Source organism: Pongo pygmaeus, chromosome 6 (genome assembly GCF_028885625.2).
Source record: "Pongo pygmaeus isolate AG05252 chromosome 6, NHGRI_mPonPyg2-v2.0_pri, whole genome shotgun sequence".
NCBI lineage: Eukaryota > Metazoa > Chordata > Mammalia > Primates > Hominidae > Pongo > Pongo pygmaeus.
Genome location: NC_072379.2, coordinates 102,242,899 through 102,264,390, shown reverse-complemented (window position 1 = coordinate 102,264,390; position 21,492 = coordinate 102,242,899). Strand labels below are relative to the sequence as shown.

General features: G+C 40.8%; 1 protein-coding gene across 2 annotated transcripts in view; it reads left to right on the top strand.

Annotated features, from left to right (window-relative positions):
- The first annotated feature begins 5,671 nt into the window (after positions 1 to 5,671).
- RELN (reelin) overlaps positions 5,672 to 21,492 on the top strand; it is a 529,179-nt gene continuing 513,358 nt past the window's right edge. The window contains exon 1 of one of the 2 annotated variants that reach the window (XM_054494994.1): positions 5,672 to 6,190. In XM_054494994.1, the coding sequence (XP_054350969.1) occupies positions 5,965 to 6,190 (226 nt within the window). In that variant the 5' untranslated portion in view covers positions 5,672 to 5,964. The remainder of the gene's footprint in view (positions 6,191 to 21,492) is intronic. The other variant, XM_063667694.1, reaches the window with a different exon arrangement.

Here is a 21,492-nt window from a genome sequence, read left to right as displayed (position 1 = left end):
ATTCTCTCCCTGCATCTACTTTTCATTGCTCTCCAATCCACTCTCCCCTTTATAACCAAGATGATCTTCCAAATGTACAAATAGGACCATGGTATGTCTCTGCTTAAAATCCCTTCCATGCTTCACCATTGTTTTCAGGAATAAGAAAAAAGAAATCTTCACTGTAGCACTGTCCATGCTAGTGCCTAGTGAATGTACTTGGTTTACTGTAATACTGTGCTGTAGACAATAACATTAAAATATTGTGTTGGATATTATTTAAACCCCGGAGAAAAAGTATTAGAAAATGTTTCAACTTATTTTGGCATTCTTCAACTCTTTCCTTTAATTATTCATTCACATCACGTTACTTCCTGACCCAAGTCTCCCCATGACATTAACGTGATCTAGTCTCTGCCTGCTTCTCTGACCTCATCTCGTACCCATACCACTCTTTCCTTTTCTTTCATTCTACTTACTTTATGACGATGATGATTTTTTAGAGACAGGGTCTCACTCTGTTGCCCAGGCTGGAATACAGTAATGCAATCATAGTTCACTGCAACCTTGAACTCCTGGGCTCAGGCAATCCTCCTACTTCAGCCTCCCAAGTAGCTGGGACTACAGGCATGCACCCCCATGCCTGGCTAATTTTAAAATCTTTTGTAGAAATAGGGTCTCGCTATGTTTCTCAGGCCAGCCTCAGACTCCTGGCCTCAAGTGATCCTCCTGCCTCAGCCTCCCAAAGTGCTGGGATTACAGGCATGAGCCACTGTGCCCAGCCTCACTCTTCCCTTTTCTTGCTACCTTTCCTAAGCCTTGAACATCTCAAGCATAGCCCTGCTTCAGGGCCTTTATATTATCTGATCTCTCCAGCTGAACTGCTCTTTCCCCCACGTTAACATGATGGACTCTTCCGTATTAATGAAGTGTTAGCTCCAATTTCACTCTTTCAGAGAAGCTTTCCCTGACTCCCCAATCTACAGTCGCCTCCCTGCCCTAGACACTCTCTACCACATCATCTGGTTTTATTTCTTCATAGCATTTACCAGTGTCAGAAATTATCTTGTTTATTGTATAAGTTTACTGTCTGTCCCCAGCACTAGATTGTAGATGCCAAACGGGTGGGCACTGTATTAGCTTTATTCACTGAGTCCACTGCATCCAGCAGTTTGGCACATAGGAGGTGTCTGATAAATATTGATTGAATGAATGTGTTGGCGACTGGGCATTCATTCACATTTTCAATGTAGAACAGTGCTGTCTAATAGGACTTTCTGCAGTAATGGGATAATCTGTAAGTCTGTACTTACTGTCCAGTACAGACAGTGCAGACTTACAGATTATCCCATTACTAGCCACCCTTAGCTATTGGATACTGGAAATGTGGTTAATGTGACTGAAGAACTTATTTTTAAATTTAATTTAATTTAAATTTAAATAGCTACCTGGGGACTAGGACACTATATTGGATAGTGCTGGTCTAGAGGACATAATTTAGGATGAGGGATCAGGAAAGATCTCTCAGATGCAAAAATGTGTGAGAGTAGACTTGGAGCATGAGTTGCTATAGCCAAGTAAGAAGTGAGGTGAGGGAGAGGAGGGTGGAAGATGTGTTTTTTAGGCCACAGGAAACAGGAAGGGCATTCCGGAGAGAAGCAGGGGCAGGGCAAATCCCAGGAAGTGGAGACGCTTTAAAAAAAAGGGATTTTTAGTGTTGAGAAATCAGATTCTGTTTCAGAAATCTTACAATATAATGACTTTCTGTTGTCCCATAGTTTATCTCATCATGGGATTTCAATCTGGGATGGCAATAAGTAACATGTTCTGGCAGGACATACGTAACAGAGCCAACCCTCTAATATCCCACCTTTCTCAGTGCAATTTCATTTGCAAAGGGCTTACTGATCTTTAGGGTCTATTTTTGTTTGTTTGTTTGTTTGATTTTTGTTTTTTGCTTAGGAGCCTCAATTTTATCATACAGTACCATGTCTTATGAGTAATAGATTTTATAAGTTTATTAGCTGCTATTGGGTTTGCTCTCATGTGGCCTTTTCTTACCATTTTAGAGTCTAATAAGTCAACTGATTTCAGTTTGTTCACCCTCTTCATATTTATATTTACATTTTTTTGACTTTATAAACTTTGTTTGATTTTTACATGGTAAATAAGAATAGTGACTCACTTTCCCACATATACCAAAATGTTTAATGCTTCATCTCAAAAAATATCAATGGAAGGCAGACGAGTAAATTCTTGCAACCTTAAAATATAATTTAATGTCTTCTTTGTATTTCATTTGGATGAATCACCTCCCAATAATTTAAAAGCTATGTATCTGATATATGTATATATATATACATGTATATATAGAGAGATACAGCAGATATATACATATACACACACATAGCAAATATATATACATATGAATTTAATTCCCATCGTGTTATGATTATTCAAATACTGGGCAATAATTTCCACTTATCAAGAAGAAGTGGATTTATCTTCTAAGAATACTTAGTTTAATTCTTTTGGTAGACTAATTACTATTTCAAAACTCTTTTAATTAAAAATAAACCTCATCCCATTTTAAACTCCCTTTCCCACAAGCATACTCATTTTCACCTGACATCACCTTTTATTTTTTGCAGATGTTTTTGATGTAAACCATTTTTTTCTGGAAAAGCACTTCTCTATTTTTCTATTAGTTCAGAAGGTTTTTGGATTTTGCAGACCAAATATTCTTGGAGATACTTATTATGGCTCACTAAACAGAAACGAGGTGTAAGGGTTAGCACACAAATTGGGAAACAGGAAGTTTGCTAACTAACCTGGGTTTCCACCTTATTGTGTGATTTCAAGTAAGTTGCTCACTAAGATGCTACTCTCAGTTCAATGGATTTTATATATGATTTATTGATTTTTCTGATTTTCTAAAGGTTATTTAAAAGTTTTTAATGATGACTAGTTGAATTGGTCTAATCAAAAAAAGTGTCAGAGATGAAACAAATATGAACTTGAGCCTCTACAAGGTATTCATGTTAGTCCTAAGGACTGCAAACTGGAGTGTACCAACATCTACTCCCCTCTTGACCGGCTCAACACCACTCAGGACATTATTTAAACAGTCTTTGTGTCTGTTATTGAACAACGGCAGGGCTGTAGCCAGAAATATGAGCTTGCTTCATGGCTAAGAGTATAAAAGTTATTCAAATGTAATAGCAAAGCAAAGTAGTAAAAATTAAGGAAGCACAATAAAGGGGAAGATTGAAAAATAAACTTGGTCACACAAATTGAATGTTAAGAAAGCCATGTCGAGAGATATGAGAAAGAATATTTCTCTGAGTGTACACAACACAATGGAAAGAAGGGGACTTCCTGGGAATTGAGGACCTTATATGAATTAAGTTCCAATCATGTCCTGGACCAAGTGTCAGCGCTTACTAAAGACAGTTTATTTAAGCAGCGACCTTGGCATCAAGCATGGCCAGACTTGATCCCAAGCTCCTTTAACTTCTATGAATTTCAACTTTTTTCTCTTTAAAAATGAAGATAATTATACCCACTTTGCAGGCTAATAGAAGGATTAAATGAGGTATTCTGACACCAGATAAAGAATAATTATCCCCCCATCCCTCTAACAACACCAACATGCATTCTTTAGAGGCGATTTGCAGTGGTTCAAGTGTCAGAATCAGACTGCCTGGGTTCAAGTCACAGCTCTCACTAGCTGTGTGACCTTGGACAACTTACTTAACCTCCCTGTGCTGTTTCATCATAGTAAAATGAAGATATTAATGGTACTTTTCCCATAGTATTGTTATGAGGAATAAGGGAGTTAGTATGTATAGTACTTAGGACGGTGCTCAGTGCATAGTAACTAAACATTTTAAAAGAGTAAGCCAAAAACATTAAATAGTTTTGGATTCTTTCTACAAGTGATTAATTTTGTCTTTGGCTATATTCACATGGCTGGACAGGAAGGCAGTAATAGCCTTGTTAGCTGTGGGCGAGTATCTCCTAATTCTGTTTGGGGCAACACCACCTGCTCCAGCTAGGGCTGTCGACTGTGGCAGGGCAGTGCAGGACAAGAGCCTCTGAGGCCAGCCAGTCTGCCCTGCATCCAGCCTTTGTCACTGACTTTGGGCAAGTTATCAACATTTCTGAGTGCCTCCTCCCTTGTGAAATAGGGATATTTTTTGCCTCTCCAGTTGGTGTAAGGATTAAAAAGGTAAAATACGTCTAGCCCCATAGCCTGCACCCCGCAGAGCTACAGTGTAGCAATTGTTACCACATCATATATACATATACACATACTTATATGTGTACATTGTATATTATTTATATGGCAGTTAAGCCTCTGGGAATTTTGAAGTAAGGGAAACAAGAAGCCAGCTAGAAATGGGTCCTTTCTACCTGTCATTCGGTCTCAGTAAGAGGAAGAAGAAGAATTTCTTCCTTTTGCAACGAAGTGATTACAGAGGTCTCCCCTTGGACCCTGATTTTCACCGCCCCTCGCCCCACAAATGCAGGCAAAGCCACCATCCCTTCCAATGTTATAATCTACTCATTTCTGTACGTGCGGGTTTATCTGGCTTGGTGGCAAGCCAAGGGTGGGTGGGGAGAGGCATTAAAACCTGGCAACCCCGCTCCCCCATCTCCGGATGCCGCAGGGCTCCTGCCAGCCGTCCTGGGTTAAAAACGTGCTTATGGATTATTTCACTTCCCTGCAGTTCATGTGCAGCCGCTCATTACCACCCGCTTCAATCACCGCTGCCAGCATCTCCCCTGAACGTTTTTCCCTCCCCCGATTTCAGGGCCATTGGTCATAGCCGACATTTAAAGGAAATAAACACTGATTTAAAAAATTAAGACACCCATCTCCGCCTGAAGAGCCCAGAAGCAATGAATAACAGAACAGTCCGGCGAAGAGAGCCTGTCGGATCTTAGCTCCGCCAGCCCTTCCTGCCTCACAATTCCCCACAACCGAGCAGCACAAATCACCATTTCCAGGCACCACTCGAGGCTGCCAATTCCACTTTCGCTTAATCTCATTTTAAAATCCGCTACAGATGAGGCTCTGTTGCTGCCGCGAGGGGCCGGGCGGGGGCGGCGGGAGGGACGGGGGCCTGGGTGGGAAGGGATCGCGAGGGCCCCTAGCGGTTCGCGGCCTCGGGCGGATTCCCAGAACGAGTGCGGGCCGCCCGGACTGCCAGGCTGCGAGCCCCGAGGGGCGCGGGACGCAGCCGGCGCAGACAAAGAAACCGGCGCCAGCGGCCGTCCCTGCCGCCCCTCTCCTTCCCTCACGCATCCTCCCAGGAAAAACAGGGCACACTGACGGCCAAAGGGGCTGGCCTTCCCCTTCAGACAGCTGGGCGGGAGGTACCCTCTGCGGGGCTTTGACGTCCCTCGCAGGAGAGTCGCGGGCTCAGCGGTCCTCGACAGCGTCCCCGTCCCGCTCCCCGGCGCGCGCCCCTCCCTGTCCTCCCGGGTGCGAACCGGGCGCTGGCCGGGGACTCCGGGGACGCGTGCGCCCCTCGCCGCGCGAGGTGCCGCCGAGCCAGCCCGAGAGGGCGGGAGGCGGGCGGGGCGGCGCGCGGGGGCGGGGGAGCGGCCGGGACACGTGTGGCGGCGGCGGGGGGGACGCGGCGCCCGGGGCTTTAAGAAGGTGTGGAGCGGGGCGGGCGCTTTCCCAGGCCTGGCCGAGGGGCGTCGCGCAGAGGCGGCGGCGGCGCACGGAGGCGGCGGACGACGCGCTCTCGGCGCCCGCAGCCCCGGTCCCGCGCTCTCGCGGCCCAAAGTAACTTTGGGAGCTGCCGTCTCCCGCGGAACTTCTCGGCGGGGGCCCGCTCCCAGGCCCGCTCCCGAGCCCGTTCCGCTCCCATCCGCCTTCTTCTCGCCTTGTCTCCGCGTGGCTCCTCCGTCCCGGCGTCTCCAAAACTGAATGAGCGAGCGGCGCGTAGGGCGCGCGGCGGCTGCGGCGGCATGGAGCGCGGTGGCTGGGCCCGGCAGACTTTCCTCCTAGCGCTGTTGCTGGGGGCGACGCTGAGGGCGCGCGCGGCGGCGGGCTATTACCCCCGCTTTTCGCCCTTCTTTTTCCTGTGCACCCACCACGGGGAGCTGGAAGGGGATGGGGAGCAGGGCGAGGTGCTCATTTCCCTGCACATTGCGGGCAACCCCACCTACTACGTTCCGGGACAAGAATACCATGGTAGGTACCGCAGCACCTCCGCGCTCGCCGCCGCCGCGTGCGCCCGCCAGCGCACCTTTCTCATCCCTTTCCTTCTTCCAAGGGGCCTTGGAAACAAGAACCATGACAACCCTGGCCCCAGCGATGCGCTCGGTCCAGGGAGCGAGAATAAAGTTAGTGGAGAATGGAGTCACGAGTTGGGATTCATTCTCCATGTCCCCACTCCCCGAACGCATCTCCTGGTAATGAGCTGGTGCTTGTGCTAAACGCCTGAGAATTCTTAGGGACCGGTGTCTTTCCCCCTCACTCCCCGTACTTACCGCAGGCACTTGAAATTGAACCTGCGCATTTTGTTTCTTTAATCCTAGGACTTGGATTTCAGACCTTTGTCCTGCTCCCAGTCCCCCCAGATGGGTCCCCGGGGGGCGTTGGGGGCTGTCGCTGGGCTTTGCGGGCAGGCTGGTGACAGATTGAAGCGCCCAGGTCTGTGGCTGCCCCGCGCCGCTCGCCCGCAAAGTTCCCTCTGCTCACCAGCCAGGAGTCCCTGGCATTTCATTCAGTGTCAAACAGCCCTCCTGAAAGGGAGCAGCTGCCTCCAGCTCCCTGTTCTTTTGAAAGTGTGATTTAATATGTCAGTAATTGATGATTTTTCTGATTCCTGCCTTACTTTTACACGGTGCTTCTTGTTAGAATTATCTTTGTGATGTTTATTAATGACTTTGTATTTTATCTGCACAGCTTTAATTTCCAGGTAGAGGCTGGAATCCGTTATAATTTAGAGGTATCTTAAAAAAGGAATCATTATGCAGCCCTGCATCAAAAATAAACATTAGAGAAGAAATAAAATTCAGCTCCAAGAAATATAATGTTATGTAGTGCATGTATTTTAAGCTAGTACATCAAGTATGTGGAAAAATAAAAAATGTTTCTTTTCTGTATTTCTTCTGGGAGTTCTGAACATTTCACGTCTATGGAGCTTTTAAGCAGCGAGAGGCACTATTTAATTAGAATTTCAACCCCAAAATATTTATACCCAACTAAATAGAAACCATTGTCCAGTAGGCTCCTGTTAATAGTTTCTATCTCTAATAGGCTAACAATCATTGCCATGGCGGGAGATAATCTATGGGGTGCTAGCACTTAAGATAGACAAGCATTTAAAAATTATAAGAATCCTTAAGAGTTTTCTGTTTTAAAAAACCTTGATATCTATTATAAAATATTTAGCCTAAATAAATGTCTCCTAGAGGTTTTAAACAGTGCTTTTACAACTTCCTTGTGGCATGGTGGCAGCCTTGTCCGTAAAGCAGGAGTTTAATTTGGTAGAATTTTAGAAATAATTTTGGAAAATTAATGTTCTGTAACTAATCCCTTTTTAGATAAAAGTGCTTACTACCCCCTCTTCCCAAGAACAACCTAGTGCTTTTCTGAGGTAATGAGAATCTTTAAGTGGAAGGAGCAGCTACTGTGATGACAACCAGACCTAACCCAAAGCCTGATTGACAGCCTGCTGCTCCGTGCGACTCTTAGCAAAAGTTCTTGCCCGGTATGATCTCTCAGTGAGAACGGTGGGTAAGTGAGCGAGGCTGTTCTCAAAGGCGTGACTGTCAGGTTATGATGGAAGACCATGTGATGATACAAAGCTTTATTATTATTTTTTCTGTTTTCCACATCCTTTGGAAGGTCTCGATATCGAAAACTTAACTAAAAACACCAAAATATCATACACCCTTTGGTTTTGCTCCCTTGCACCCTTGACTAGCAAATGCAAGTCACCTTAAGACTCACCATAATCACATATCTAAGTCTGAAAAGGAATGGATAACAGAGTAAGAATAAAGTGTAAATACTTCAAGTTGGACATTGCTGAGGAGAATCTCAATTTCCACCTCTTTTCCACCACCAGAAAAGGTAGAGAAATTGTATTATGTAAGTTATGAAAGGTCAAATTATTATAAGCTTTGAGAATTATGTCAGATTTTAAATTTCTGTTATCTATTTTATTAAACATTTAGATTTTGGAACTAGCTGTAGCTATAGGCCTTAAAGTAAGAGTTTTTTTTTTTTTTGTAAAATGTTCTAAAGGTAGAAGACATGTTTAAAAATGAAGTGATGCTGCTTATGTATGTCTCTTTTAGGCTTTTGAAAATTAATTTAAAAAATTCAGACACACACACACAATTAATTTAACAAATTCAGACACACACACACACACACACACACACACACACACACACACACACACACACACACACACACACACACACACACAGAAAATTAATTTAAAAAATTCAGACACACACACACAATTAATTTAACAAATTCAGACACACACACACACACACACACACACACACACACACACACACACACACACACACACACACACACACACACACACACACACACACACACACACACACACCCCTTCTGTAATAATTGAACTGCCAGTAGGAAAACTTAATCTCATGTACTTTTGTGGTTGGCCCATTTTGATATGTGACCAAAATGAAAGGACTTTTGCCCAAGAAGTCTTCTTAAACTTATAAGAAATCTGTAAAATGTTAGCTTGAGACTTTATTTCTAACCTTCTAGATCTTTAAAGTGGAACAGTTATATCAGAAAAAAATCAGTGACATTTATGATTTACATTGAAGTCACCATTTGAATGAACTGTGTTTAGGTGTAGAGCTGATAGTTGTGACTTTTTTTTTTTTTTTTTACCTAAAAGAATGCATTGAGGTAGAGGTGGTGTGCACAATAGCACCTAACATAGAACATTTCTGTAGATCAGTCAGCTGCCTTCTGACACTGGGGTGTGTGGCAGAGCTCTGAATGTAAAATGGGGCGGCAATTGCCAGTCTAGAATAAAAGTGGTTCACAATTATAGGTCCCTGTATGTGTCGTATTTAAATATATCTATGGAATATCTTTAACAAAAATAAAAAATATATAGTACTAAAAAATCTGGAGCTTTCGAGTCTAACAGAGTTGTCACAGATTTTTACATTAAGTAGTATATCCATCTATTTTCAGTACTGGCAACTCTATAAATAGTGCATGGTTACATCTGGTATGTTCTCATCTCTCAATTAAATGTCATTTGGTATCTCTTTCTCATCGTCATATATCTTTTAAATTACGTTGTCTATGACTCTTTTGAAAGGGCATTATTGGTCGCAATGAACCATGAGTATACCACGATGTAGAAGCTCAGCAAAAAGAGGTCTCATATACGTCATGTTGAATTAGAAAGGTCTCAGGGTCAGAACATTTTTTTTTCTAGAATTTCCTTTTCTTTTGCGCAAATCCTAAGACATGGTCAGTTTCCCCAGTGTGCGTTTCAGGCACCAAACCTGGATTTTTTTTTTGTTTTGTTTTTTGGTAGAAAGTTGCAAATGATGGGGAAATAGGAAACAAGAACCTACATGGTTTAGTCAGGTAGCCATTTCTCTTTTCCAGCCATGCCCCGTGGTCAGCGCACCTTCTCCTAGGGACAAAGGCAGTATTGTGAAAAGTGTGATGGTTGAATTGAAGTCTGCACCTTTCCTCACCCATGATCGTTCCTTTTCCTCACCCCCAGCCATCAGTTATCTACCATCCATTTTGTTTGCCACTCCTCCCCTTGCCCCCAATCAATTTATGGTGAATGTGACTTGTCAGTATTAAACTTTCCCACATTTTTGCTTATAGTTGTAGATAGATGTCTTTCCCCTCTTTGCTTAAAGTAAGTTTAGCATCACCGAACAGCCAGATAATAGTTTTGGGGATAGAAAGACTTGGATGCCCCTGAAATCATGTCAGTAAGGAACTGCCCCTCACAAGATTGGCTTTCCTCAGTCCCCACCAAAAAGGAGAGGTCAGCCATTAGAAGAAGACACTGTGCATGAAAGACAAGCGTTAAGTAAATGAGTCTGCCCAAAATACTTGAGCTTTGGTGAGACAATGTACCTAAATTTCTGAATGGACTAGAATTTCTGTTACTATGGTAGCGTAACATGGGGGAAGTGTTCCATTAACAATGAGAAGTATGCTCTAAAATATCAACTGAGAGAAAAAAATTTGGCCTTGAGTAGAATTGAATTGGTGATGTGGCATGATGTTTTAAAAGGGGGATTTTATTGTATTTTGTAAGTCCGGTGTCACTACTGGTAATTTTTTCATGCTGTATATCTTCTCCCATTTTTTAAAAAAATTATATTGTGAGACAGACAGGAAAATCAATGTTCTATTCCTAAAACTAAACATTTACTTTAAAGAAAGGTATAATCAGGATAGAGTATTGAGGGCACTTTATTTTGATAATTTCCAGTATTGCTGTTAAAGACATGCGTGTTCTGAAATTAACTGGTTGCTATTTAAAAATTATTGTTCAAAGAGAGTGCAATTTAATGACCTTTCAAATACCAGATGATATTTATGTCAGACATGATTTTTGGAAATGTATTCCAGATTTAATTCCTTTCAAAGGAATGATTTTATTATTTGAAATAAAGTAATTTGCCATTACTAAAGTAACTGCATTGCTGATCAGGTGATGGGTTATTTATCCTTCATATGTCTGATTCTGGAATCAGTATATTTAAACTTTCAAAATCATTTGTCAAATCAATTTATAAGTGAATTGAAGCTGCATCCTGCTTATATAGGACTATGAAAACTGGGCATTTTAGAGCATTTTGCTCTACTTGTCACATATTTATCTTACTCTCTACAATTTATTTCATACATATTTTACTGATGTGGTTCAGATTGTTTCTTAAATCATAAATCTTGCTTCCTGTAATTTATATTCACTGTGAGTTTCAATTCCAATTTTAAACTAAAATCAAGTCTTTAGAATTATAGTTCAAAATATTTCATTTTGGCAGAAATTCCTACTTCATTCATTCCTACATTACTAGGAGTTATTTAATTATATTTCCTTCCAATTTGTGTGAATCTTTGTTTAAACTATTAATTTTATTTGCATTGAAAATGTTAATAAAATGGTAATGTTGTATCGTTGTAATAATATGAATATAGTTTTTACAGAACTGTTTTATTCCAATAAATTTGACTTTCCATCTTTAAAAAGAGTGATATTTTACCAAGATTTTAAAGTCAGCATTTTTGACTTTCAAATTTTTATAGATTAGTTTTATTCAAAAGAAAATATCTAAAAATCTGTCTTTGATTTTTTTTTTTACCTCCTCGGAATTGGTCAACTTTATAGAATAAACTAGAAGCCTTACTCCATCAATTATTTAAGATTGGTTGCATATTAAGCCATAATTGTTTTTCTGATCATTTCAAGTGCTAGTTTGAAACTTATGTCTTTAATCTTCATAAATAGTTGCTGATGCAATGACCCCTTTATTTCAAATAACCTTTACATTTGAAAAGCATAAATAAATTGACCAGTACTTTTTGAACATTTACATTTTAAAAGGCATACACACACACACACACACACACACACACACAGAAATATGAAGTTCTTTGTGTCACATAGAAATAGAAAAACTGGATAGCCCTACACTCAGGAAGAAAAGGAAGGTGGAGTGCATTAGATTGGAATGGGCAGGTTCACTATGGACAGAGACAGGTGGTTTAGGCTATGCCTGAGTAATGACTTAATACACGTTAAAAGGGAAATTGACTTATCTAAGTATTTTCATTTCAAAAACATCGGGGTGATTAATCCACCCTCTTTTACCTGATTTTAGAGTCATTTTAAAAATAACTGAACTCTATAGCATTTCAGTCTCATCAACTTTAAGCAAAAGCATTTTAAAAGCACTATTTCAGATACTTGAATTGAATTTTCAAATATGAATATCTCATAATGACTGTTCAAACACAGGAATTGTGTAGCTTTAAAAAATTATTGGCTCTCAGGACATTCCGCATGAAATGATATGATCTCACTTTGGTGTCAGTTGTGTGGCTCAGAGAGTAATTTTCACCACAGTCACCTGCCATGCCCATCTCATTGAAGGCAGAGCTTCTGAAGGGTTGAATGCTGTGCCTATAGGTTAGCCAATTATTTTTAAAATGTCTGCTTCTCTAAAACTATACCTATTTTTTTCTTTTTTATTCTATCCTCTCTAAGAACCAATTATAGCAAATGTATTTGAGGATGTGTGTGTGGCAGGGGGATCAGTACAAATGTAGAAATGTTGATTTGTGGTATAAGGCAGCCCTAAATCACTCAAAATAAAAAACAAAGCTAAGATAATTAGATAGTATTGAATACCACTAAGAAATAGTTATAAGCGTTCTGAGTTTTCAAAGTAAATGTTCAAAATGCAGGTTATCCTTTATTGCTGAATTAGCTTTCCTTAAAAAAATAAAAATTTATATTGAAAACAAAATAAAATTTTATTATAGCTAGGCACAGTGGGATATGCTTGTGATCCTAGCTACTTTGGAGACTGAGGCAGGAGGATCACTTGAGCCCAGGATTTCAAGACCAGCCTGAGCAACAAAGTGAGACCCCGCTTAAAAAGAAAATTATTGATTAAAATACTCTTACATGATAGGAAAGGTGACATGTTATAGATAGCACCGATTATTGATGTCCACTGGTGCCCACAAACCAAGTGACCTGAAAAGGAGTGACAGTAGACCATAAGTGCTACGGTCACCTTAGCCATCTCTCTCTGCCTTTCACCTCTCCTTCACACTGTATCTCACCTTCTCTTCCTCCCTCTAAGTTTTATCTCTGTCTTTCCTTCTTTGTTTCCTTTGACTCCATGCCATAGTCCTTGCTTTCCCTCTCCTCTTCCTTTCTCCTTTCTGCTTAACAACTTTGTTCCTTTTCTTTTTAAATTATTTCACTTTCTTCCCTTCAGGTTTCCCCCGTTGCCATCTCTACACCCTTTTTCTCTTCTTACTGATAGTAATATGAAAAAAAATCATTACATTTATTATCAACTATTTAGGTCGGTCATAATTCTTTTATCAAGCTCTGAATTGCTGTGGTCCTCCCATAGAATTTCTTCATATCGCTGAATTACGTGCAGCTGCAAGGGAGCCGTGGAGGTGAGTATTTTTAACTGGATGCTGAAGATAGACTCGTGTTCATATCTTGCTCTGCCATTTATTGGTGGTATAATTCAGCGATATGAAGTGAAAATCTATTGATTGGGGTCTTTGGGAAGGTTCTTTTTATTATTATTATTGAGACAGAGTCTCAGTGTCGCCCGGGCTGGAGTGCAGTGACACCTTTTCGGTTCATTGTAACCTCCACCTCCTGGGTTCAAGCGATTCTCGTGCCTCAGCCTTCTGAATAGCTGGGACTACAGGTGCACACCACTAGACCAGGTAATTTTTGTGTTTTTACTAGAGACAGGGTTTTGCCGTGTTGGCCAGGCTGGTCTTGAACTGTTGACCTCAGGTGGTCCACCTGCCTTGGCCTCCCAAAATGCTGGGATAACAGGCATGAGCCGCTGCACCCAGTCAAAGTCTTTGGGAAGACTCTTGATAAAACTGATAAAGAATATTTTATAAAAGACTCAGCAGGCATTTACTTTTTGCCCTAACCTTGCCTATTCTAGCTTGGAGATGATACAACCATCTTGTGACCTTGAGGATAATGGCCACATGCCAATGATGGTGGAACAGAACTTTAGAGGGAGCTGGGTCCTCATTTATATCCTCAGGCAGCTATGCCAGCCCTGAAATAATGACGGGACTTCTTGTATTGTGAGAAAAATTAAGTCGTTTCTGTTACTTGTAGCTGAATGCAATCCCAATTAATATGTATTTCATCTAAACACACAGATGTCCCAGTTAACATTTGCTTTTAGGTCAGTCATAATTCCTGTATCAAGCTCTGAATTGTTCTGATCTTCTCATAGAGTTGCTTTTGGTAACCTTGATAAAATTGAGGTGTTTCCTAGGAAATTTTTGACAATATATTTTCAAAATATCCCTTAAGGTATGCTACTTTTACAGGTGGCAAAGATAGTGCATATGTTAGCTTTTCTAATTATGCTTTGAGAAGGTAACCTGTGCCTGACCTCAATTTCTGGAGTTTCTTATATACTGATAATTTTTGCTTGTTAGTTTCCTTCACCTAACTTTATTTCCTGACACTATCTCTCTAAAATGCAGTGTCACCATATGTAAATCCTGTTGACATTTAAAATATCTAGACGTGTGACATGGTTGTGAATGTGAGCTCTGCCCCAACCTTAACCTTGTTTGTCACATCTGGCTCAGCCTGTAGGACCATATCCAAGTTTGTCATTTCTTTTGCTTATTACATATTGACATAGGAAACAGACATCTGAGTCTTACCTTCAGGAACATGTAATCTCTTTGTTTGGGCCACCTTTGTTGTGAATGTTGAGATATGTTATGATCATAGTTCCAGTTCTTTTCACATTTCCTTTTCTTTCATAAACACTTCCTGTATTCTCATCCTGCAAATAATGTTATATGTCCAGTGTGTGTGATGGAGGAATATGACGAAATTGGTTGGTTCTAAGCTCTTAGAAAAAGTGGATTTACACTCCAATTTCAAGCACTAATATTACCTGAAAAAAAAGGCAACTCAGACTCCTGAATGAATGAATTATGACAAACCCTAAAGTAGTACTTAATATGTGCCAGGCACTGAGCTAAATGCTTTACACATATTAATTCATGTAATTTTCACAAAATCCTCATGAGGAAGGTACTGTTATTCTCATTTTATGAATGCATAAACTGAGTCACAGAGAGGTTAGTGTTTTGCCCAAGATGGCAAAGCTGCTGTGTAGTTCTCCAGAATCCATCCTTTTAGATAGTACGCATTTATTTTTCAAAATGGTGGTTATTTCAGAAAAGGAAAATAATAATAAATAATAAAACTAACCTCAAAAATGAGAAAACAAAGAAAAGTAAAAGTTAATTTTATTATTTAAAATAAAGATTGCAAAATCAAACCAGAAAGCTGCTATCTATGCTAAACAAAGCTGGAATTTTGTACCCATAAGTCCATAATTCTTTGACCAGACATTGTCTCCCAGGTAAAGCACAAAGCAATCACCTAGTATACTGTTGGCCTGAAAGAGTTAACATGCCTTCAAAGTATAATGACACATAAAAATACAAAAATAGTGATTTACAACCTTTTTAAAATGTATTTTTAATATTTTGATAATATAATTTTTATTAAGAATATTTTTTTTTTGAGACAGAGTTTCGCTCTTGTTGCCCAGGCTGGAGTGCAATGGCATGATCTTGCCTCAATGAAACCTCCGCCTCCTGATTCAAGCAAGTCTCCTGCCTCAGCCTCCTGAGTAGCTGGGATTATAGGCATGCGCCACCCAGCTAATTTTGTATTTTTAGTAGAGACAGGGTTTCTCCATGTTGGTCAGGTTGGTCTCGCACTCCCAACCTCAGGTGATCCGCCCGCCTCGGCCTCCCAAAGTGGTGGGATTACAGGTGTGAGCCATCGCGCCTGGCCAAAAAATTTTAAGTAATGAAGAAACGTGTTCTCTCACACACTAATAGAACTTATGTAGGACTTGAATATAAGAGAATTGAAAAATGTAGGTGGGGAGGGACATTTTAAAAGATATTTATTGAAGTTCATCTATTGTATATTCCTCTCTTTAGGAAATTCCAGTAAATGTTGTTAGTCTGCAGGCACAGCCTGTGAAACTGAATGATGTGGCACAGAGTAGAAGTCCTTGGTGACCACTGAGTTTCTGCAGTCTGACCTGTTCACTGCTCAAAGTTCTGCTCTTACAGTGATATAAACCCAACGGGATAACATTTGTTTTTACTTGCCTTTGTGGAGTTATTTTTCATACATGGATCAGATCTTCAAAAATCACTTTCTGTTGAGCTAATTTGAATGAGAAAAAAAGGAGAGCAACTGCTAAGCATCCTTTCCAGCCCTTGCCTCCAAGTAGTCCACCTGCTGCCACAGAGGGCAGAGCTCAGCTCTAGACTTTATGGCAACCAGGCTAGGAGTGAAGCATGAGGGATGGCAAGGCATGTGTCATGTCTAGTGATAAGAAGTGGGATCTGCCCTTGTCTTATTCTCCAGTGGTTTAGGAGTGTTTCTTGATTTGTCACCATTATAGTTTATTCCAAAGTTTGCGGTCAGAGCTGAACCAAGATCCACTGACCCCTGGTAGAAGTTAAATAAAAGGGCCGAGGAGAGATTCAGGCTGAGAGCTTCCTATTCAGAACCTACAGAGGTTCTCAGAGAGTTTGAAGGTGGGCTCATGTTCTTACTAGGAGAGAAAAATTTGCCTCATTGGACTTTAACGACTCAAAGGAGCCTTTATACAAACATCACCAAAAAGTGTAGAGATGTTCCACATATAGATGTTTTCTTTTCTCAAGCCTGAAACACCAGATCATTTCTCCCTGTCCCATTCTCTGATGAGCTGTGCTAAGTTGTAGCTCTGTTGTGCAAATCTGTGAGCCTCCAGGGTGGGGAGAGTAGGAAGCCGTGAGACTAACGTGATTTCACCTGAGGCAGGTATTACAACTTTTAAAATATTTATTTCAAATGTAAGTGGTTTATGCCAGACTGCTAAAAGAAACTGAGGTAGACGTGTCAATTCCGAAATATTTTAAACATAGAGAACTCCAATAAATGAAGAGTTCAGAATTGGTATCACTAATGAGTACCCAGGGGATAGCCATCTGTATTCATTGAAATGAAATGCAAATGCTCTAGAGATCAGATTCGTCTCAATTATTAAAATAATGATTGATTTGACACGTATTGCTTAGTGATTTTTGCTCATCCAAACAAGTTTGTCCTGTACCATCTAGACCAGTCATTCCTAACTCTTTCTACAACACAATGAACAATATAGAAGCTCTGCAAATGTATAAGAATAGGAAATATTGAATGAGGTGTGTGCTTCCTTGCCGTCCTGTAGAAGCAGCCACTAATGGAATACTATTATTCTTGTAGATACTACAGGAATACTACAGGAATACTTCAGGAATACCTAATACTACGGGAATACTAGTCCAATACTAGGAAATATTGAACGAGGTGTGTGCTTCCTTGCCATCCTGTAGAAGCAGCCACTAATGGAATACTATTATTCCTGTAGATACTACAGGAATACCTAATACTACAGGAATGCCATCCTGTAGAAGCAGCCACTAATGGAATACTATTCAGCCTAAAAAAGAAGGAAACTTTTCATTTGTGACAATGTGAATGAACCTGGAAGGCATTATATTAAGAGAAATGAGCCAGAGAACAGAAAGACAAATATCACATGATTTCACTTATGTGTGGAATCTAAAAAAAGTTGAACTCATAGAAGTAGAGAATAGAATGGTGGTTGCCAGGGGCTAGGGATTGGGGTGGGTGGGGGGATGTCAGGCAAAAGATCGAAAATTTCAATTAGGAAGAATACATTCAAGAGATCTATTGGATAACACAGTAACTGTAGTTAATAACAATATATACTTGTTATCAAGATGTTTAATCTCAAATAAAAAGATGTTCATTGATTAAGACAAATAGATGTTTTCATTGGGTAAAAAGAATGTTTCTCCTTAGAAATATTTCTTAGTGAAAGAAACATTTATAATCAGAATTTAAGGATGGTTATTAGAGTATTAAGCTTTTGTTTTGCTGGTATGGTATTCGTCTCTAAACCTTTATTTTTATTTACCTTGGAAAATTGACCCAACTTGGAAAAGTGTAAATTTTCTTAGCTGCCATTTTGGAGAGTGGCAGGTGTGTCAGGGTACTCTGCTTGCCAGCAACAGAAACCAACTCTGGCTAACTTGGGCTAAAGGGATTTATTAGTAGGAGGTGGGTTAGCTTGCAGAATGGAAGGAAAATCCAAACACGAGATGTGGAAATGATTCGTGTCTCAAGGAGGAGGGAGTGGTCAACTGCTAAAGGAGTCGTGGTAGTAGGAACCAGTGGGGAGGCTTTTCTGGCCTCACAATTGGGATGAATCCTCTCCAACTTCTTTTCATTTTGTGTCATTGAATACTGGATTCAAGTTCCTGGGACCACAAACATTACTGGCCTAGCAGGGGTAGGGTAGAATTGCCCTCTTATTGTACATATAGATCTAGCCTAAAAGGGACTTACGCTTTTTTAGTTTTGTGGAAATGTCTTCTTCTCTTCTGAAAGTTGCACACTGCAGTATAGGTGACCTCTCCTCATACAGGAAGCCCAGATACTCTGGGATTGTATCTGCTCTGCCTCACTTCAAACTGCCAGGGAATTTTTTTTTTTTTTTTTTTTTGAGACGGAGTCTCACTCTGTCACCCAGGCTGGAGTGCAGTGGCGTGATCTCGGCTCACTGCAACCTCCGCCTCCTGGGTTCAAGCGATTTTTCTGCCTCAGCCTCCCAAGTAGCTAGGATTACAGGCGCGCACCACCATGCCCAGCTAATTTTTGTATTTTTAGTAGAGATGGGGTTTCACCATGTTGGCTAGGCTGGTCTTGAACTCCTGACCTCAAATGATCCACCCACCTCAGCCTCCCAAAGTGCTGGGATTACAGGCGTGAGCTCCCATGCCCGGCACTGCCAGAGATCTTACACTTAACAACCTGCGAGGGAATATCAAAGCCTCTTGGGCTCAAGTGATCCTCCCAACCTCAGCCTCCTGAGTAGTTGGGATTACAGGCACGTGCCACCATACCCCTCTCATTTTTGTATTTTTTATAGAGATAGGGGTCTTACTGTGTTGCCCAGGCTGGTCTTGAACTCCTGGACTCAATCAATTTGCCTGCCTTGACCTCTTGAATTGCTGAGACTACAATTGTGAGCCACCATGCTCAGGCCAGGAGGTCGACCATTCTAATGCTTTCAGTGCCACCTTCATGCCGGTGACTGCCTAATGACTCCCTGACTGTCTTAGGCCTTCTGTGTCTTACTGCCCACCCAGTATCTCCACTTGGATGGCTACTGGAGCTTCTTGTTTCCCCTCCCCTGACTCTCCTAAATCAGCTTCTTCTGTAGTCTCTCCAGCTATGTTAAGGCCAACTCCGTTCCTACAATTGTTTAATCTCAAAATCTTTTTTCTCTAATGCTCCACATCAGTTCCATTCCTAAGTCCTGCTGGCTATGCATTATAAAAACACCCAGAATTTGCCATTGCCACAGCCACTTCTCACCTGGATATTACAACAGGCTCCTACAACTTTCTTTGTGTTAACGCTTGCTCACTTGCATTCTAGTCTGAAAACAGCAGCCTGGATGCTCTGCTAAAAGCCAAGATGATGCCACTCCTCTGATCTACACCTAAGACACCATGTATTTCCCCCATTTGCCTGTAACAGCCCTGGTCTTTCTCTGTTTTCCCAGTGTCCATCCAGTTTAGCATTTTTACCAACAAAAATAACGAAATCTGAATAGTAAATTATATAGTCATTCTAGCTATACCTGTGGTTGCTCCCAGTCTGTCTTTGAGAAAAAGATAAAATATTCAGCATGGCCTCTCAAACCCTGTAGCATCTGCCTTTTTGGTTACTTTTCTAACGTAGTAGTTTACCTCTTATTCCTCCAGTGAAACCATAGGGCCTCTTTTTTGTTCTTCAAACACAGTAGGAGCTCAGATCCACCTCAGGACCTTTGCAGTGCTATTCTCTTGTCTAGCGTGCCTTTCCCTAGCTGGCCTTGTATGCCTGTCCTTTCCCGATTCAGGTCCATACTCAAATGTCGCCTTCTCCATGAGGCCTTCCCTGACCACACCATTTAAAACTGCTCCATTCTGGCCGAGTGCGGTGGCTTACGCCTGTAATCCTAGCACTTTGGGAGGCCGAGGTGGGTGGACCATGAGGTCAGGAGATCAAGACTATCGTGGCTAACACATCTCTACTAAAAATACAAAAAAAACCCCCACAAAATTAGCCGGGTGTGGTGGCGGGTGCCTGTAGTCCCAGCTACTTGGGAGGCTGAGGCAGGAGAATGACGTGAACCCAGGAGGCGGAGCTTGCAGTGAGTGGAGATTGCGCCGCTGTACTCCAGCCTGGGTGACAGAGTGAGACTCCATCTCAATAAATAAATAAATAAATAAATAAATAAATAAATACTGCTCCATTCTTCCCAGGACCCACATCCCCTTGACTGCTATATTTTTCTTCATTGCTATTATCATCCTGTCTGTATTTTGCTGTTTTACCGTGTTCCCTTTCTGTGCTCTATCAGTATAAATACCTTAAAACCTCATCAAAGCAGGGTTTTGCTTGCTCCTCTATTGCCTGTTTTGCTTCTATTCCTAGTGCCTAGAACAGTGCCTGGCACACAACAGGTGCATAAACATTTTTATTTAATCGGTGAGCAAGAATAGCACTTGGGATCCCTGTTTAATATGAGATATAGTTAAAATTGTTGTCTGAAAGTGGCAATGCCAAGATAGTTAATCAAGAGGATCATCTATAAAGATGGGTTTGTGGGTATAATTTCTAAATTTTGGCTTTGAACCTATGATAACAATGTTTGAAAAGAAAATCTGAAAACCATGTTTCTACTTTCCCACTCTTCAAACTTACAAAATTCTCATGTCTTCTGTGAAAATATGCAAAGCTATTTATAGCAGTCTGTTGGAATGAGTTTACTTTAACTATATGTTAGCATATCCAAAATAGTTCTCATAGCAATTAGTGACTACAATTATTAATAGAAACTATAATAGATTTAAAGTTGTTATTCCCAGAAGCTTCTCTATGCTGCGCCATAAATAAATTTGAAACAATCTTGATGAATGGGTAGCTAGTTTGTATTTAAATTTTCATTTGAATAGGAATAAATAGTGGGAAGGACAGAAACCAAAATCGTTTGGCTCCATACTCAACAGATATGTAATAACCTTATAGAAAACACACAAAAATGGAAACTCGACAAATTTCCCCAAAGATTTTGTCTTCTAAGAGAAATTTACTTGGACAGTGATGAACATACAAAGGGAACAGCAGCTGAGAATTCTGCATCTTCATTAAATTACATATATTGATATCCTATAAGTTGAGAGGATCAGAGGCTCCAAACTTATGGAAATTAACATGAATGTTTCCAGGACTTGTTAGTGAGAATAGCTCAAATCTTTTAGATAAGGTAGAAATAAAATTCCACTCTATTCATAACATATTTAGATATTTTAATTTATGAGCCTTTGAAATCAGAGATGACTTAACTCTCAGGGATTTGTGGTAGTGGATAGCCCACAGGCTCAGGAAATGGACTGGCTGAGTTCATTTCCAAGCTTTGCACTTTTAAGTCATGTGGCCTTGGACAAGTGATCTCACTTCTCTATGTCTCAGTTTCCTCGTCTGAAAAATAGTGATGATAGTACTTGTCACACAGGATTGTTTTGGATCTTCAGTGAGTTATTGCATATGAAAAACA